Raw genomic sequence first — 19351 nt, 5'->3', positions numbered from 1 at the left:
AATCATATCGTTATGGTGTTTAACGTTAAACTTTTTATGCAATTATAGGATCACTACTCTTTCACCGATTTTGTCTATTTTGCAAAAGCCGCTAGTCATGTTACTTTAGTGTGCTACCTCGTCGATATAAACTAACCATATGAGACCAGTCCTTGGGAACACGGCTCTATATAGTCAGAGAATAGTAGGACTTAGATAGAACATCATTGAGTACCTCCTTCAATACGAGGCGAACAACATATTAATCACCCCTCGTATACCGTAGTAGAGGGGGAAATATCGCTAATATAGCCGTAGTAGAGGGAAAAGGAAAAGAACATAAATAAAGCACTTTATCTTTTAATACGTTTTATCTGTTTCTTTGTTGTATATATATATGATAAAATCGTTAAATATGATAACTACGGACAAAGTAATACATAAAGCAAAACTCGACAGCATGTCTTTAGCGCGTTCGTCGCATTTCCGAATAATAGCTGAGATGCGACGAAAGCGCTAATGACGAGTTGTCGATTTTTTCTCTTTCTTTATACATATACATATGGTACCATAGTAACACAATTGACGAAGGAAGACAACTTTAATTTATGACTCGTGCCCTGACCGGGCCTCGAACTCACGATCTAAGGCAAACAATCGCCTAGCCAGAATACATATTCATCACAGTACAACTACGACAGAAAATTCAAATCTCGCATTGACACAGATGTCAGTTTCATTGTCCTTAATATTCAACGCCATAGATTGGATATGAGTTGTAAACAGTATAATAAAAACAAAAACAAAAAACAATCCAGTAATTTTTGTATTCATCTTCATTAATAATATTTGTTTTCCGGAAATTATCACGATTTTTTCTCGTGAATACATCAAACAACAAAACTCAATTCTTGAATTTATAGATTTTTTCGTTTAATCATCATTCGAGCTAGAGTAATTGGGTCATTGTTGTCAGATCCGTCAGACTGGGTATCCCAGGTAATACCATGTACACTGTTCAGGTTGGCATGGTTACAGTCGTTGATCCACCAACCACCTGACTGTATGTTGACGTCACAGCTATTATACACTAGCCTGGCGTGATCACCGCCGTTGATCCTGAACTCGGTTCCGTTCTGCGTGCGCATGGCGTCGCCTAGGATAACACAACAATTGGTATGAAACACTTCTTTCTGTAACCCGAGATTGTGAAATATTGAATTCTTAACGGAAAAGTTTTTGATGAACAATTAAGTAAACTCTACTTATTGTTTAATGATAATTTTTTTCTCGATTAAAAATGGTCATTTTCAGCTACATACAATTATGCAGAGTTTGAAAATCATGGTTTTCTTTCAATTTCACAAGTCAAACATTTTGTCATATTTTTCATATTTTTATATATAAGACTAGAGGAGGCGTACAATGTAAGAGGATCACTCTAGATTAGATAAAGAGAATTTATCTACCAAAAATAACGAAACAAGAAAAACTATATTTTATGCATCATGCAATGTTACTTCCTTGTTTTGTTTTACCATTCTTTGAAATTGACGAATTCTAATTATAAAATAAAATATGTGAGAACCGACTTTGTGTGTTTGAGAAATAAATTCGTTTCTATGTATCACTTTCAAAACTATAAAAACTCATAGTGAAAGTCGGGTTACTTATAAAAAATGTATTCAGGTACCCATATTATGTAAATCTCTGAATGCGGATCAACATTAGGTACGACTTTAACCGTATATATCGATACACCTCTCACAGTAATCACTGGTGGTATAATTACAGTGTTAGACCTTTTGTTACAGGCTCCGAAGGCACGAACCAAAATGAACAAAGTAAGTGTATTCAAGATTATACAATATATATGGACTGTCCATCAAACGGTATTAAGAATACAATAGAATTTTATAACAAAACGTATGTAATTTGGAGAATTCATCCGTGATATTTCATGTAGATAGGCAACTAATGGCCATTGCTAGGTCGGCAGTCGGTCGAAATGATGTTTTATTAATTTCTTAATTAGCGAAAATATGGTTCTATATTATGGCCCGAGTGTATCGTCATGGTTCGGTGTCTGATGGAGCTGATCATAGGTAGCGCCAATCTAGGGGATATAATTAAACAAGATTTAAATACTTCAGTAATAAACCAACCCACAAACTCCCACTACAGGCGAGGTATGACGTGTTACTCTCGGAGGACAAACTCCCACTACAGGCGAAGTATGACGTGTTACTGTCGGAGGACAAACTCCCACTACAGGCGAAGTATGACGTGTTACTGTCGGAGGACAAACTCCCACTACAGGCGAAGTATGACGTGTTACTGTCCCACTACAGGCGAGGTATGACGTGTTACTGTCGGGAGGACAAAACTCCCACTACAGGCGAGGTATGACGTGTTACTGTCGGAGGACAAACTCCCACTACAGGCGAAGTATGACGTGTTACTGTCGGAGGACAAACTCCCACTACAGGCGAGGTATGACGTGTTACTGTCGGAGGACCAACTACTCCACTACAGGCGAAGTATGACGTGTTACTGTCCCACTACAGGCGAGGTATGACGTGTTACTGTCGGAGGACAAACTCCCACTACAGGCGAAGTATGACGTGTTACTGTCGGAGGACAAACTCCCACTACAGGCGAGGTATGACGTGTTACTGTCGGAGGACAAACTCCCACTACAGGCGAAGTATGACGTGTTACTGTCGGAGGCCAAACTCCCACTACAGGCGAAGCATGACGTGTTACTGTCGGAGGACAAACTCCCACTACAGGCGAAGTATGACGTGTTACTGTCGGAGGACAAACTCCCACTACAGGCGAAGTATGACGTGTTACTGTCGGAGGACAAACTCCCACTACAGGCGAGGTATGACGTGTTACTGTCGGAGGACAAACTCCCACTACAGACGAGGTATGACGTGTTACTGTCGGAGGACAAACTCCCACTACAGGCGAAGTATGACGTGTTACTGTCGGAGGACAAACTCCCACTACAGGCAAAGTATGACGTGTTACTGTCGGAGGCCAAACTCCCACTACAGGCGAAGTATGACGTGTTACTGTCGGAGACCAAACTCCCAATTCAGGCGAGGTATGACGTGTTACTGTCGGAGGACAAACTCCCACTACAGGCGAAGTATGACGTGTTACTGTCGGAGGACAAACTCCCACTACAGGCGAGGTATGAGGTGTTACTGTCGGAGGACAAACTCCCACTACAGGCGAAGTATGACGTGTTACTGTCGGAGGACAAACTCCCACTACAGGCGAAGTATGACGTGTTACTGTCGGAGGACAAACTCCCACTACAGGCGAAGTATGACGTGTTACTGTCGGAGGCCAAACTCCCACTACAGGCGAAGTATGACGTGTTACTGTCGGAGGACAAACTCCCACTACAGGCGAGGTATGACGTGTTACTGTCGGAGGACAAACTCCCACTACAGGCGAAGTATGACGTGTTACTGTCAGAGGACAAACTCCCACTACAGGCGAAGTATGACGTGTTACTGTCGGAGGACAAACTCCCACTACAGGCGAAGTATGACGTGTTACTGTCGGAGGCGACTAATGTGACAGCCTGCGGATCGAGAGTATTTCCATGCGTCTTCCTCCCAGAAAACATCGAGGACATAACAACTGATCAGCTGGATATGGCCTGACACTTCATCTATTACTACTGTCAAATAATAAGCATGATCAAAAGATGATATATCACTTTTCGGAACCGATACCTACTGCGTAGACAATTACATCCGATAGTTTGGTTTGGTTTGGTTTATTTTGTTTAACGTCCTATTAACAGCTAAGGTCATTTAAGGACGGCCTCCCGTGCGTGCGACATGCATGCGTGTGGCGAGTGCGTATGAGGAGGCTGCGGTATGTTCGTGTTAAGTCTCCTTGTGATAGGCCGGACCGTTTGCCTATTTATAGTGCTACCTCACTGAAGCATACTGCCGAAGACACCCAGCAGCACACCCCACTCGGTCACATTATACTGACAACGGGCGAACCCAGTCGTCCCACTCCAAATGTGCTGAGCGCTAAGCAGGAGTAGCAACTACCATTTTTAAAGACTCTGGTATGTCTCGGCCAGGGGACAAAACCCAAAGCCTTCCTCACAGCGGCGAACGCTCAACTAAAGGTCAAAAGTGGGGCATTGTCAAGGGAGACAGTAGGAAGAAGAAAGTTGTTCAGAAAGAAGAAAAATATAAGATCCCAAATTTAGTCGCCTCTTACGATCATGCAATAGGGAGCAGGTACAATGTCTATCCCCTATCTGCAGGGCAGACATCCGATAGACTAAAGATACTACATTATCATCTATATATTACAATATACCAGCTACGAAACACACCAGAAAAATTATTTTCTTTGAAATAATGAGAAAACTTGAGAATGGTTCTGGTACATGTATATATAACTAAACGTCTGTAAGGGGGTACTGGTATATACAACTATAAGTGTGTAAGGGGGTACTGGTATATACAACTATAAGTCTGTAAGGGGGTACTGGTATATACAACTATAAGTATATAAGGGGGTACTGGTATATACAACTATAAGTGTGTAAGGGGGTGCTGGTATATACATCTATAAGTGTGTAAGGGGGTACTGGTATATACAACTATAAGTGTGTAAGGGGGTACTGGTATATACAACTATAAGTATGTAAGGGGGGTACTGGTATATACAACTATAAGTATAGTAAGGGGGTACTGGTATATACAACTATAAGTGTGTAAGGGGGGGACTGGTATATACAACTATAAGTGTGTAAGGGGGTACTGGTATATACAACTATAAGTGTGTAAGGGGGGTACTGGTATATACAACTATAAGTGTGTAAGGGGGTACTGGTATATACATCTATAAGTGTGTAAGGGGGTACTGGTATATACAACTATAAGTGTGTAAGGGGGGTACTGGTATATACAACTATAAGTCTGTAAGGGGGTACTGGTATATACAACTATAAGTCTGTAAGGGGTACTGGTATATACAACTATAAGTGTGTAAGGGGGTACTGGTATATACAACTATAAGTCTGTAAGGGGGTAACTGGTATATACAACTATAAGTCTGTAAGGGGGTACTGGTATATACAACTATAAGTATGTAAGGGGGTACTGGTATATACAACTATAAGTGTGTAAGGGGGTAATGGTATATACAACTATAAGTATGTAAGGGGGTACTGGTATATACAACTATAAGTGTGTAAGGGGGTACTGGTATATACAACTATCAGTATGTAAGGGGGTACTGGTATATACAACTATTAAGTATGTAAGGGGGTACTGGGTATATACAACTATAAGTAGTGTAAGGGGGTACGGTATATTACACTAAATAAGTTGTGTAAAGGGGGTACTGAGTATATACAACCTATAAGTGTGTAAGGGTGTACTGTTATACTAGTATGGGGTACTGGTATATACACTATAAGTATGGAGGGGGTACTGGTATATACAACTATAAGTATGTTAGAGGGGGTACTGGTATATAATACTATAAGTAGGGTGTAAGGTGGTACTGGTATATACAACTCTAAGTATGTAAGGGGGTTACTGGGAATATACAACTATAAGTATGTAAGGGGGTACTGGTATATACAAACTATAAAGTATGTAAGGGGTCCTGGTATATACAACTATAAAGTATGGTAAGGGGGTAACTGGTATAGACAAACTATAGTATGTAAGGGGGTACTGGTATAATACAACATAGGTATGTAAGGGGGTACTGGTATATACAACTATAAGTAGTAGTAAGGGGGTACTGGTATATACAAGCTATAATGTATAAGGGGGTACTGGTATATACAACTATAAGTGTGTAAGGGAGTACTGGTATATACAACTATAAGTGTGTAAGGGGGTACTGGTATAATACAACTATAAGTTGTGTAAGGGGGTACTGGTTATACACAACTATAAGTTGTAAGGGGGTACTGGTATATACAACTATAAGTATGTAAGGGGTACTGTATATACAACTATAAGTGTGTAAGGGGGTACTGGTATATACAACTATAAGTATGTAAGGGGGTACTGGTATATACAACTATAAGTATGTAAGGGGGTACTGGTATATACAACTATAAGTGTGTAAGGGGGTACTGGTATATACAACTATAAGTATATAAGGGGGTACTGGTATATACAACTATAAGTGTGTAAGGGGGTACTGGTATATACAACTATAAGTGTGTAAGGGGGTACTGGTATATACAACTATAAGTGTATAAGGGGGTACTGGTATATACAACTATAAGTGTGTAAGGGGGTACTGGTATATACAACTATAAGTGTGTAAGGGGGTACTGGTATATACAACTATAAGTGTGTAAGGGGGTACTGGTATATACAACTATAAGTGTGTAAGGGGGGTACTGGTATATACAACTATAAGTAGTGTAAGGGGGTACTGGTATATACAACTATAAGTCTGTAAGGGGGTACTGGTATATACAACTATAAGTGTGTAAGGGGGTACTGGTATATACAACTATAAGTGTGTAAGGGGGTACTGGTATATACAACTATAAGTGTGTAAGGGGGTACTGGTATATACAACTATAAGTATGTAAGGGGGTACTGGTATATACAACTATAAGTGTGTAAGGGGGTACTGGTATATACAACTATAAGTGTGTAAGGGGGGTACTGGTATATACAACTATAAGTGTGTAAGGGGGTACTGGTATATACAACTATAAGTGTGTAAGGGGGTACTGGTATATACAACTATAAGTCTGTAAGGGGGTACTGGTATATACAACTATAAGTATGTAAGGGGGTACTGGTATATACAACTATCAGTCTGTAAGGGGGTACTGGTATATACAACTATAAGTATATAAGGGGGTACTGGTATATACAACTATAAGTATGTAAGGGGGGTACTGGTATATACAACTATAAGTATATAAGGGGGTACTGGTATATACAACTATCAGTCTGTAAGGGGGTACTGGTATATACAACTATCAGTCTGTAAGGGGGTACTGGTATATACAACTATAAGTATGTAAGGGGGTACTGGTATATACAACTATAAGTATGTAAGGGGGTACTGGTATATACAACTATAAGTCTGTAAGGGGGTACTGGTATATACTACTATAAGTATATAAGGGGGTACTGGTATATACTACTATAAGTATGTAAGGGGGTACTGGTATATACAACTATAAGTATGTAAGGGGGTACTGGTATATACAACTATAAGTATATAAGGGGGTACTGGTATATACTACTATAAGTATGTAAGGGGGTACTGGTATATACAACTATAAGTGTGTAAGGGGGTACTGGTATATACAACTATAAGTATATAAGGGGGTACTGGTATATACAACTATAAGTGTATAAGGGGGTACTGGTATATACAACTATAAGTATATAAGGGGGTACTTGTAATACAAGTTTGTACCTTGAGTCTCATTAAACAGAGATAAATAAATTCTATAACATACCCGCCGTGCCCGTGTAGGTACCGATGACGAGTTTATAGTTGTTAGTCTCGTCCTCGATCTGGAAGTTTGTGTACTCTGCGTACCTAAACCCTCCGATTCTACTGGTCAGTTCAACACGGAGTGTGTAGGGTTCTACATTCGCCGCATTGGTAAGTCGAAAGATGTTTTCAATGCCTACAGAAACAAATGTAAACCTTGAACCAAAAACAATTATATAAGTAAAAAGACTAAGTATCCGTGTGTCTTCTGATTGGTCAAAGACGCATGCAATGTAAATCAAGGTCGATTCCTTAACTTAATGTGTGTTTGTGTCCTGGGTTTACCACCCCGTGAACAGCAAAATTCATTTTGAGGCGGGGCCTCCTTGTAGTAGTTGGTGACTAACTCACAGAACAACATACGGTAGGATCGTCGCATGTCATCCATTGCAATAAGGGTAAAGTGTCTTGTTTGAATGTGGCCATCGTTTCTTCATAATGTCCTAAGAAAACATAACGAGTTAGAAAATTTAAAATTTGTAAATCTAGTCTTGACTTTGACTCGATTACCTTAAGGTTTGGTCAGTCGATACCTTGATTGATTGTGACCAGCTTTGCTTCATAATGGCAAAATGATTAAAGATACAAAATCTGACCTTGACATTTGATCAGGTGATCTTGACCTTCGGTCTGTTAGCTTCTTGTATTTTGACCAGACAAGCTTCATAATGGCAAAATGTTTAAAGATAGCAAATCTGACCTTGACATCTGATCCGATGACCTTGACCTTCGGTCTGTTGGATTCTTGTATTGTGACCAGCTTTGCTTCATAATTCAAAACAATTATTTTACCAGAACAAAGTTGTACCTTTTTATTCCAATATGGCTGATTACCAGTTAGTTTTGAATCTGATCGGCCCAAAAAATTACCAAGTAAAACTAAACAACAGAGATTATCGTAATTCTAACTCAAAATCAATCAAAAAGGTAGGAAGGGACCAGGCGTTTCGGTAGGATAAGCGTCTTCTGCTTCATTGACGACACCTACCACACAAATGTAGGTCATATCTGGGTTAGGTCACCTTTACAAAATAAAGGTGTTGATAACATACAGTGTATGTATGTGTGATGAGGGTTCTCGTACCTTTTTCTTTGGATGCTGTATTTATCTGGAATAACTGAGATATACGCAAGAATCAGTTTCCAAGATCGATATGTTTATTCTTTGACTGCTGCGTCCAGAGTGACGCTTTCTCTTGGAAACAGATGGTATATCTCAACTTCGAGATAAATACAGCATCCAAAGAAAAAGGTACGAGAACCCTCATCACAATTGGTGTAGAGTCCACGATTCTTACCCATGTCATCACCTGTGAATGACATAAGACAGCCAAGCTATAATCTACGTAGCCAAGGAGCGCCAGATCAACATCAACTGTACCAGATTATTGAGGAAAATGAAGATTTAGTCCAGGATCAACCAGAAACCCAGCCAAATGACGACCAACACAAAGGTATGGCTGCAGGTATTACTCATGGAATTTCCATTGGGAAATTCTCGGGAATAAAAGGAGACGATCCAGTCGCCTTTTTAAACAAATATAAAAACTTTATCAACTTAGTGCAGGCTAAAGATGCCCAGAAGATACCACTGTTCGCGTTATGTTTAGAAACCAACTCAAGTGCGTATCAATGGTTTGACGGACTAGCTGACGATATAAAAACAGACTTAGCCAAAATAGAGACAGTGTTTTTAGAACGATTTTCTTCAAAACCATTTTCTAGATGGTCGAGTGTAAGGGAAGTAAATCAACTATCCCAAGGTTATATGCAGTCAGTAGTAGATTTTGTACAAAATGTGAGATATAAGGGCAAAATAGCCCAAATGTCACAAGATCAAATTTTTTATGCCATATTAGGGGGCCTAAAGCCAGAGATTAGGTCGGCAGTGATCCAAAAGGAACCTGTTGATGTAGATCAGTTGATCAAGGTGGCCGAATTGGCCGAGGTAGCCTTATTAGGAGCCCAAACAGGTTCACAGGTAGCTGAACCAGAGCACCAGATGAATTTAGTGCTAAATAAGATAGACAGTCTCACTACTGAGATCAAATCTATAAAAACCGATGTTAACTTAATACAAACAGACACAAAATCACATCGGCACAGACACAACAAATCTGATTTTGCACATAGGCAACAGAATAGTACACGTAGGACACACAATACAAATTCACACCAAAACAGACAGTCACACAAATGTAGTAGGTGAGGGTCACACCAACACACAGCACCTAGGGACTGTCCAGCAGTTCAAAACAAATCAAAATGTTTTGCATGCGGTAGACTAGGTCATTTTAAACTCATGTATCGAACACCTGTACCATCTAACAAATAGGATTTTTCGCCTAGCAGGGTTAAGGGGATTACCTTGCCGAGGCCTGCAACATTGAATCCGTGTTTTTCAACTGAGCTTAAGGACAATTTTGTAGATATCAATTTTTCTAAATCAGATGTTTTTGCTAGTGCATTAGTAGATACAGGGGCTAGTGTAAGTTGTATGACAAAATCCCTATTTTATAAGATAGATTCTAAAGGAAAATTAGACTCTTCAGATATTAATCATGTATATGGTGTAGGAGGAACTGTGCATAAAATTGAAGGGTGTGCTACTTTATCTTTTACTTTGGATAAGACAGAGGTACAGATGAAGTTTTATATTTTTATTAGGTTACACCAACAGATCATTTTAGGGATGGACTTTTTACAGAAATATAAGGGAACTGTAAATGTGGGAGACAGGAAAATGTCTATATTGGTAGGGTCCGCTTTGGTACAGTGTAAGACCCATTCTGTATTTAATGTCGGGTTAGCTAGAGTAAGTACTACCGTTACTGTCCAGCCACAGGAGCAGATCTTAGTTCCGGTTAAGTTGTCCAGAATCCCAGAAGGCTCGGTTGCAATACTTGAGCCAGGAGTAGATCTATGTAAGACTAGTAAATTAGTTGGTGCTAAAATAGTCATTACCTGTAGGAAAGGTAAGTCTGTATGTATGCTTCTGAACCCAAATAACATACCCATCTGTCTAAAAGCTGGCACAATTGTAGGTAAGTTGTTACCCATAGATGCAAGTTCTATTTCTGAATTATCTGAATCTAATGGACATGAAAAAGACAAAGGTAAGGTTCAACCATGTGTATGTAACATAACATCAGAGGATAGTGTTAAGTTGTTACAAACTGCACAGTCATTAGGTATTCCTTTAGATGATGCTGATCTCACTGAGGATCAGAAAACTCAGTTACTGCATTTTATAGGCAGGAATAGGGATGTATTTGCTGTGAGTATAGAGGAATTAGGCTGTACAGATGTACACTACCATAGAATAGAGACGGACAATGCTCCCCCACATAGACAAAGATTTTATAGGCACTCTCCAGCTGTTAAGGCTGAGGTTGAACGTCAGGTCAAAGAGATGCTAGACAATGACATTGTAGAACCCTCAGTCTCAGTATGGAACGCACCCGTGGTAATGGTACGGAAAAAGACAGGTGAGTACAGATTTGCAGTTGATTACAGAGGTCTGAATGCTCAGACTCGTCCTGTCAGCTTCCAACTGCCACGATTAGAGGATGTGTTCGACAGTGTAGGTGAGTCAAAATCTCAACTGTTTTCGGTGTTAGACTTGGCATCAGGATTTTGGCAAATCCCATTAGATGAGGAAACAAAACACAAATCTGCGTTTGTGACTCATCATGGTGTCTTTCAATTTAAAAGATTACCATTCGGTTTAATGAATGCATCAATGAGCTTTCAGATGGTGATGGCTCAAGTGTTAAGAGGTCTTTTCTGGAATTTTGTTCTCGTCTATGTAGATGATATCCTTATTTACAGTAAAGACTTCCACCAACATTTAAATCATTTGCAGCAAGTTTTCGACCGATTGCGTGAAGCAAATCTCAAACTTAAGCCATCGAAATGTCAGTTTGCACTGAAGAGAGTTGAGTACTTAGGTCATTTCTTGTCTAAGAATGGTGTAGAGGTTAATCCAGCTACCACGGACAAGGTAAGAGATTTTCCAGTGCCTCGTAAGGTTCGTGATGTCAGAGCTTTCATTGGGCTTTGTACCTATTACAAACGTTTTGTCAAAGACTTTGCTAAGATTTCTAGACCCTTACACAAGCTTTTACAAAAGGATGCCAAATTTGACTGGTCTACCGATTGTCAAAAGGCCTTCGAGACTCTTAAACAGTGTTTAGTGTCACCGCCTATCTTAGCATTTCCACAGATGGACAGAGAGTTTGTTTTGTCCACCGATGCTTCTGGTACTGCTATTGGATGGGTGTTAGGTCAGTTAGATGATCAGGGTAGAGAACGAGTCATTGCATATGGAGGAAGGGCACTTGGAAATAATGAACTCAAATTTGGAGTCTCTGAACAGGAATGTCTTGCATTAGTAGAGGCCGTACAGGTGTATCATCCATATCTAGCCAATAGACATTTTACAGTATACACAGATAATTTGGCTCTCAAATACCTGAAGACCATAAAGGACAAGCAAGGTAGGTTAGGTAGATGGTCATTAAAAATCCAAGGCTATCACTTCACTATTCACCACAAGCCAGGTGTTAAAAACCAGAATGCAGATGCACTACATGTATCTCGACGTACTTATGAGGAGACAGAACAATCAAGTAAGTCACACTCACAAGAGGTGAATGAGGCAAGTATAATTCCCCAAGCTTCATCCATCATCACTCAGAGTTTATTGAGTGAATCAGATTATCATACCATTGACCCTGAGGTCACAGGTGAGTGGCTTCAAGTACAATTTTTGGATGTTGACAAGCTGCAGATACCAGTACCCTCAGTACTCGAGGTAAGTGCACCTGAGCCAGATGATGATTTAGTCTTAGATTTGAATGATATACAACCTAAAAGTCCTCTTGATATCAACCAGATCAGGACACAACTGATTGAGAAACAGAGAAATGATGACTGTTTTAAGGCTATTGTAGATTACAAGCATTCAGACAAATTGCCTGATGACAAACATAAAGGTAGATCTATAGTAGCCCAGTCTCATTCCTTTGAGATCGATCATCAAGGTGTGCTCTATCATATATGGAACCAAAGGACTACAGGTATTAAAGGTCCTATTAGGTTTGTAAAGAGACTAGCAGTGCCAAGGACATACAGGAGAAACATCATTCAGGCTTTCCATGACAGTCACGCGGGAGGTGTACATATGGGCATCAATCGTACCCATGGTGCATTGAAACTTAGGTACTATTGGCCTTCTATGTTCACAGACGTTGAAACATATGTCAAATCCTGCATGGTCTGTCAAACATGCAAACGAGACTACAACAAAGGTAAGATACCCTTAACACCATTACCAGTAGCTGCAAAGTTTGAGAGATGGCACATGGAAATCTTAGGTCCATTACCTGTGAGTAAAGAGAAATACACCTATCTTCTCTTGGTAGTTGACAGTTTTTCTCAGTGGTGCGAAGCGCATCCATTACGTAGCCAAGAGTCATCAGAGATAGCTAAGGTACTGTATAAAGAAATCTTTACCAGGTATGGTTGTCCATCAGTGCTTATTTCGGATCGAGGTAAGAACTTCATGGGTAAGTTGATCTCAGCTCTATGCGAATTCTTTAGTGTAGGTCGCTCACATACTAGTTCCTACCATCCACAGACTAACTCGGTGGTTGAACGTACAAACAGTACGTTAGGAGCAAATTTAAGAGCATGTTGCGATGGAGATCAAACTAGTTGGCCAGATAAGTTACCAGGTATTATGATGGCTTATAGAATGACACCTAGCACAGAAGCTTCTGAATTCTCGCCATTTTATATTGCATTTGGTATGGAAATGAGAATGCCAGTAGATACTGAGCTCATACCAAAAGACTCTATTGGTAAGAATCAGAAACAGGTACTTAACGAAATCATAGAGAACACAAAAGTAGCTGAAAAGATAGCAAAAGAGAATATAGAGATTAGGAAAGCTAAGTTGAAAGAGCATCATGATATAAAGGCAAAGGAACCAGACTTTCAAACTGATGATATAGTATTATTATCAGACCCTCAAGTCAAGAAAGGTGAGTCTTCCAAACTTCCTAAAAAGTATAAAGGACCATATAGGATAGTCAGACTCGGTCCAAACTATACTTATAAGCTTAGGAACACTGTTACAGGTAAGTTGGTAGAATCCCTAGTTAATGCTTCACGTATCAAGCATTTCTTGGATATAGATCATAAACTTAGGTCTAATCCAATAGATGAAAATCAACCAGATCCTCCAAGGGTACCCCCAGATCCCCCTGTAGATATACAAGATCGCAAAAGGGATGCACCAGATCCACCCGAACCTCCCCAGAACCCACTCATAGACTTGTCTCAGTCACAAGATGATCCCATTAACCCTTCTCAGCCTGATTCTCAAGTAGATAGATCTCAAGAAGAATATCCTATAGAGAAAATCTTAGGCAGTAGAGTTAGGGCAGGAATTCAGCAGTTTAGGGTAAAATGGTTAGGTTATCCAGGAACGGAGTGGATACCAAGCACGAACGTTAGGCCAGAAGTTGTTGAGGAGTATAATAAGACACATACTAAAACGGGACGTAGAAGAAAAAGATCTTTCTTTACAAGAAAATAACTGTTTACTTAATAGATTTGTGGTACAGTTTGGATATTTTTACAACATCATAACTCTTTCATATTGTTGTATTACTAGATACATACACATAAGTGATATATATAGGGAAATGATACTGAGGTCTCATACAGAGTAGTTATTAATTACATGTGAGGAACATGTACAGTATAAGTGTTTGGTAAAGCAGTTATAGCTTTAATGTATGAAACATGATAATTCATGTATTATTGATTATATATATGTTGAGTACTCGAATATTGGAGATACTAGAAAGTATTGTATCTTAGAGGTATCATATAATAAGTCTTAGAGATCAGTATAATTCAATGTTACCCAAGAAAAGTTATCCTGAAATATTGGCTATTTTTATTTTTCTACATAAAATTCCACAGAAATTCCTTGCAGAGGTTAGTTGTAGAACAGTATTGGAGCTATCTTGTTAATACCTACATTTTTAGACATATTTTTTTTCCTTATCTATATTCTCTATGGATGGTAGTTAAAATAACAATTTTTCTCACTTGTGACTTGTTTATTAGTGCTAGGGTTAATCATGTAATACCCATAATTTTTACTACCAACCATATTGATATGGATAAGTATACGGGTATATATATATATATATAAAAAAATTAATATTTTAAAATCTTGGAAAGTAAAAACAATTGCCTTTAAGACCCTTTCCATCTCTTTGTAGGTAAACCTATCAAGATGAATTCCTTTGTGCTTCTTAGCTTCCTTTTTATCGCCATGGCATATGGGAATGTGGAAAGAAGGCCATATGATAAAACCAAAGAACTTTTCAATTATGGTGTTACATTTGAGGAAAAAGGCACCGTTTATCCCTCAGGAAACTATTGGAAACATTATTTCGAAATCGAACTACAACCTTTTCCATTTGTCACAGAGAAACCATCACCTTGTTTAAATTGTCCATGGTATAACGAAGCAATGATGGAAATGGTAGCATTACATAGGCAGACATCAGTCGATGTAGGCACAATATTGGGAGAAATCAAGACACTGTTACCTCATCATCCTTCGATTAGGTTGCCCATATCTAGAAAGCGTAGATAATTTTTACCTTTTATAGGATCTTTGGCTAAAACTCTTTTTGGAACCTCTACCACATCTGATTTAACAAGTTTATCTCGTAATGTAGCTATGATTAGGGCTAATCAGCAAAAGATGGCCAAGGCTTCATCCCATCAGATTGATATTTTTACAGCAGCAATCAGAAATTTTGATTCCAGAATTGATAATGTTTTCCAAAGTCTCACTGACAATCATGAAGCAATTGAGAAGTTAGGAGAAAATTTTAATAAGTCTTTAGTATCAAGTCAGGTAGCACAAGCTGGATTAGTGTCAGCAATGACAAAACAAACCCGCCTTACTTTGAGAATTATGAATAGATATGAGGAATTGTTAATGGGTGTATTAGCCAAAATGCAAGGAAAGTTGTCTCCCTTGTTAATACCTCATCATACCTTAAGTACAGTTTTATCATATATACAGGATAAGGTACAGGCACATAATTTTTATTTGACACATTCTCACCCAACATTTTATTACAAGCATGCAAAATTCACAATTTTTCGTAGGTTCTCCAACATTTTAGTAGCTGTTCAATTCCCAATCACTACAATCACCTTACAATTATACAAAGTTAATACATTTCCTGTTCCATTGAATGCAACCACACGTCATGGTACTCAACTTGACAACTCAAAGGACCACTTGTTGTTATCACAAGATGGCAGGTTATTTAGTGTAGTTTCTACAAAAGACTTAGAGTCTTGTTCAAGCGATAGTCATATTTGGCATTGTCAACAACATATTATTTTGAGGAATGACACAGACAAGTCTTGTTTAATTAGCCTCTTAAATGCCAACAAAAGCAGCATTGACACTAACTGTGTTTTTTTTTTTTTTTCTCTCTCTCTTTTTTTTTTGCACTCAGAACTGAGAATATATATTTGTTTTCGACTTTCAGCTTGCACAAATTATATTTTTCCATTAAACATGTTTTTCTCTGTTTTACACTCATTTAAATGGACACACATTCGCATATAACAAAAAAACTCATCTTACACACTTTATAATACATGTACACCTCGCTTTTACAAGGACAACAAATTGATATACATCATTAACTAACTGTGTTTTTAATTTTATACTAGACATTATCAGACCTACTGTTATTCATCTAAATCGTAGTCATTTAGCTTTGGTTAATGTTTCAGACATTACTTTGACTTGTGAAACTTCAAAAACTGTTAAAAAAGGCTGTTCTTTTTGTATAATAGAGATACCATGTATATGTTCTTTCTCAAGTTCTTCCATGTATTTACCTCCATACTGGAATAGATGTAACACAAACTCTTCTCATGACATTTCAAAAGTACATGCGGTGAATTTAATACTTCTGCAACAATTTTTCAATGCATCTGTAAAACAGCTACAGCCAAATTCAACATTTGCTCAAATGTTAGATATACAATTACCACATTTTAAAATGTTCTCGCACAACTTCACAAACATCATACACACTGAACAGAAAGCAAAGTTAAATCTGAAGAAAGTTGCTTCAGCAGCAAAAGCAAATAAAGTAATTTTTCAAAAGTTGTCAGAGTCAATGCTACACTACCAATCTAACATATCACCAGGAATAGATTTTTCTTCAATTTTGTCATATATTTCTGTAGCTTTAGCTGTGATCAGTCTTTTAGCATTTGTATTTTTGTTTTTGAAATATAGAGCTTTAGTTACAACAGTGACATTACTTTCAAAGGCAGAACAATCTCACAGCTTTGTTCTCCAACCAGTGTTTCACTATACAACACCATCTACAGATATTACTACAACTACAACCACAGTGAACCTAGTGCCACACATTTACACATCTTCAGAGATATTAAGTATTTTATGTATTATCATTATTTTTGTTTATATCATTTACAAGTTCTTCAAGAGAGATAAGTTCAAGTTGGTTCTTGAACTTACCAACAATCAGGACACAGTCCTACTGCCTGTAGTAGATTTACCCTATGCACATGATAGTGTTAGCTTCACCACAGCTACTTCTTTATCAGATTTCAAAATTACTTTTGGAATCAGGTCAATTTTGGATATTAATTGGGCAGATTTTACCATCAAAGACAATAGTTTTGGTCGAAACTTTAATGTACCTTCAAAAATATATCTAAATCCTCTGTTGGCATATAGAACACATAGGATTGTTGATACAACATTTACTGCTTTGTTATATAAAAAGTTAGGGAGAGTTGTGTACCCTGTTGTGATAAGTTCTAATAAGATAACATCCCAGGTCAACAAGGACAAATTGTACCCAAATTTAGATTCAGGTTAAAAATATTTTAAACTTCTTGCTGGCTAGAATCCCAAAAGGCATCGATCTATACTTCCATTGTACATATTGTACATATTTTTGTTTTCATTTACTTTAAATGATTTTTAATTGCATAAAGATTTCCATTCATTTATAATGGAAACATGTGGACATTTAGTGTATAACTTTATATTCTATGTACGCTGTATATTGCATTTAACCTTGGGTTAGTTCATATTGACTTGACCACTAGTGTGTGTAGGTTTTATGGCTAATGTCAGAACATTCAAAGTGAGGAGCACTTGTAAAGAATTATTCTATGTGATTGGACTTCAACATGTGTATTCGCGGGACACCGGAACTGGACACTGGGACTGTCCAAAGTGATCATTGTTTCCTGAATAGATTATCATTCCTGATTGGATTAATTGCCATAACCAGTGATGTCATGTGATGATATGATGCTGTGAAATATACAGCATATTTACAAAGTGATATGTATATATATATACACTGAACATCACCCACCTACAATGGACAATTCATTCTGGATTACCTGTGAAATTCACCATGGATTTATTTATACTTATTAAATGAAGACTTTATGCATACTTATGTACATGTATATAACATTGTTTAATTTTCAATTTTACATTGCATGTTTATCTTTACCATATATATATCAATACATGCAATACTTCTTAGCAACAATAATTGTAATTTAACCATTGATTGCTCATTTAATGTATATATATAATATGGTTAAATATCTATTGATAACAGATTGTGAGATTTATTACATTGATGTTTATTTGATGATACTATTGGTGGTTGCTGTAAATACTTCCAAATATTTCATTTTTGTTTGATTTGATAATTGATTTTTCTTTCTGAATTCCGGAGGAATTCTTTTTCTTAATAGGGAGGAAAATCTGTCACGCTGTTTCAAGCGATATTTTTATATATAAATTAAAAATAGAAATATTTTATATATAAATTAAAATAGAAACATTTTTATATAGCATAAAAGTTGGAGAACAATTTTTAAACTTCACATACGTTTAGAATTAGGATAGTTTTACTGTTGTTATTGGAAATTAATTTGTATTAGAATTAATTGGTGTTAAGAAATTCTGGACATAGTCTTAAATAATAGACGCTATGTTGTCTAACAGGTATAAGCCAATTTAGGTGTCTGACACAAATCTCTGCTATAGTCAAAAAGGTATACCAATTATAAACAGTTACATTCTAAACAGTATTAACCATTTGAAGTTAGGTAATTATATAATTAAGCAAGCTTTCACATGCGCCTGTGACATTCCAGTACAGGTGAAACGCGCATAGGGCGATTATCACCTGGGATTAAGAACACGCTGTATAGTTACGTATACATGTTGTGTAACAGGTTTTAACATATAGGGTATACTGCACACATGCGCATGTGAAAGCTTGCTTAATTATATAATTGAAACATCGTGACATATGTACATGTATGTGCGAGTTGCAATCAAGCATGATGACATATTTGTCAGGATACTGAATCCAGGGCCTAAACCCTGGCAGCAGTCCAAATCGTTAAATGTTCTGTGGCAATAAAATTTCGAACAGTCAAAAAAAAAAAAAAAATCTCTTACTCTGACATCTAATTTGAAATCATGCCGTGATTCCGTCCCAGCTAATAAGTTTCATTAAGATACGTGGATATACGAACTGTATGTTTTCTTGTCCAATTGCTTATTTGTATACAGTATTTTGTAACAGTTAAAACTACAATTAATATTGTTTATTTTATAAATACATGTATTTTGTTCTATGGCATATTCAGACTTGTCCGTAGTCAGTCTTTATGGTATCATTGTGATGAAGTGTATCAAGCT

General features: G+C 37.6%; 1 protein-coding gene across 1 annotated transcript in view; it reads right to left on the bottom strand.

The window, feature by feature from the left end:
• Positions 1-201: 201 nt before the first annotated feature.
• Positions 202-19351, bottom strand: part of LOC117335767 (angiopoietin-related protein 1-like) — a 46609-nt gene continuing 27459 nt past the window's right edge. Inside the window, exons 6-7 of the mRNA XM_033895947.1 lie at positions 7481-7654; positions 202-1135 (exon numbers count right to left, since the gene is read on the bottom strand). Of these exons, the coding sequence (XP_033751838.1) occupies positions 897-1135; positions 7481-7654 (413 nt within the window). The 3' untranslated portion in view covers positions 202-896. The remainder of the gene's footprint in view (positions 1136-7480; positions 7655-19351) is intronic.

Source organism: Pecten maximus, chromosome 10, assembly GCF_902652985.1.
Source record: "Pecten maximus chromosome 10, xPecMax1.1, whole genome shotgun sequence".
Classification (NCBI taxonomy): Eukaryota; Metazoa; Mollusca; class Bivalvia; order Pectinida; family Pectinidae; genus Pecten; species Pecten maximus.
Note: the sequence above shows the minus strand (reverse complement) of the source record. Positions and strands in the feature narration are given on the sequence as shown.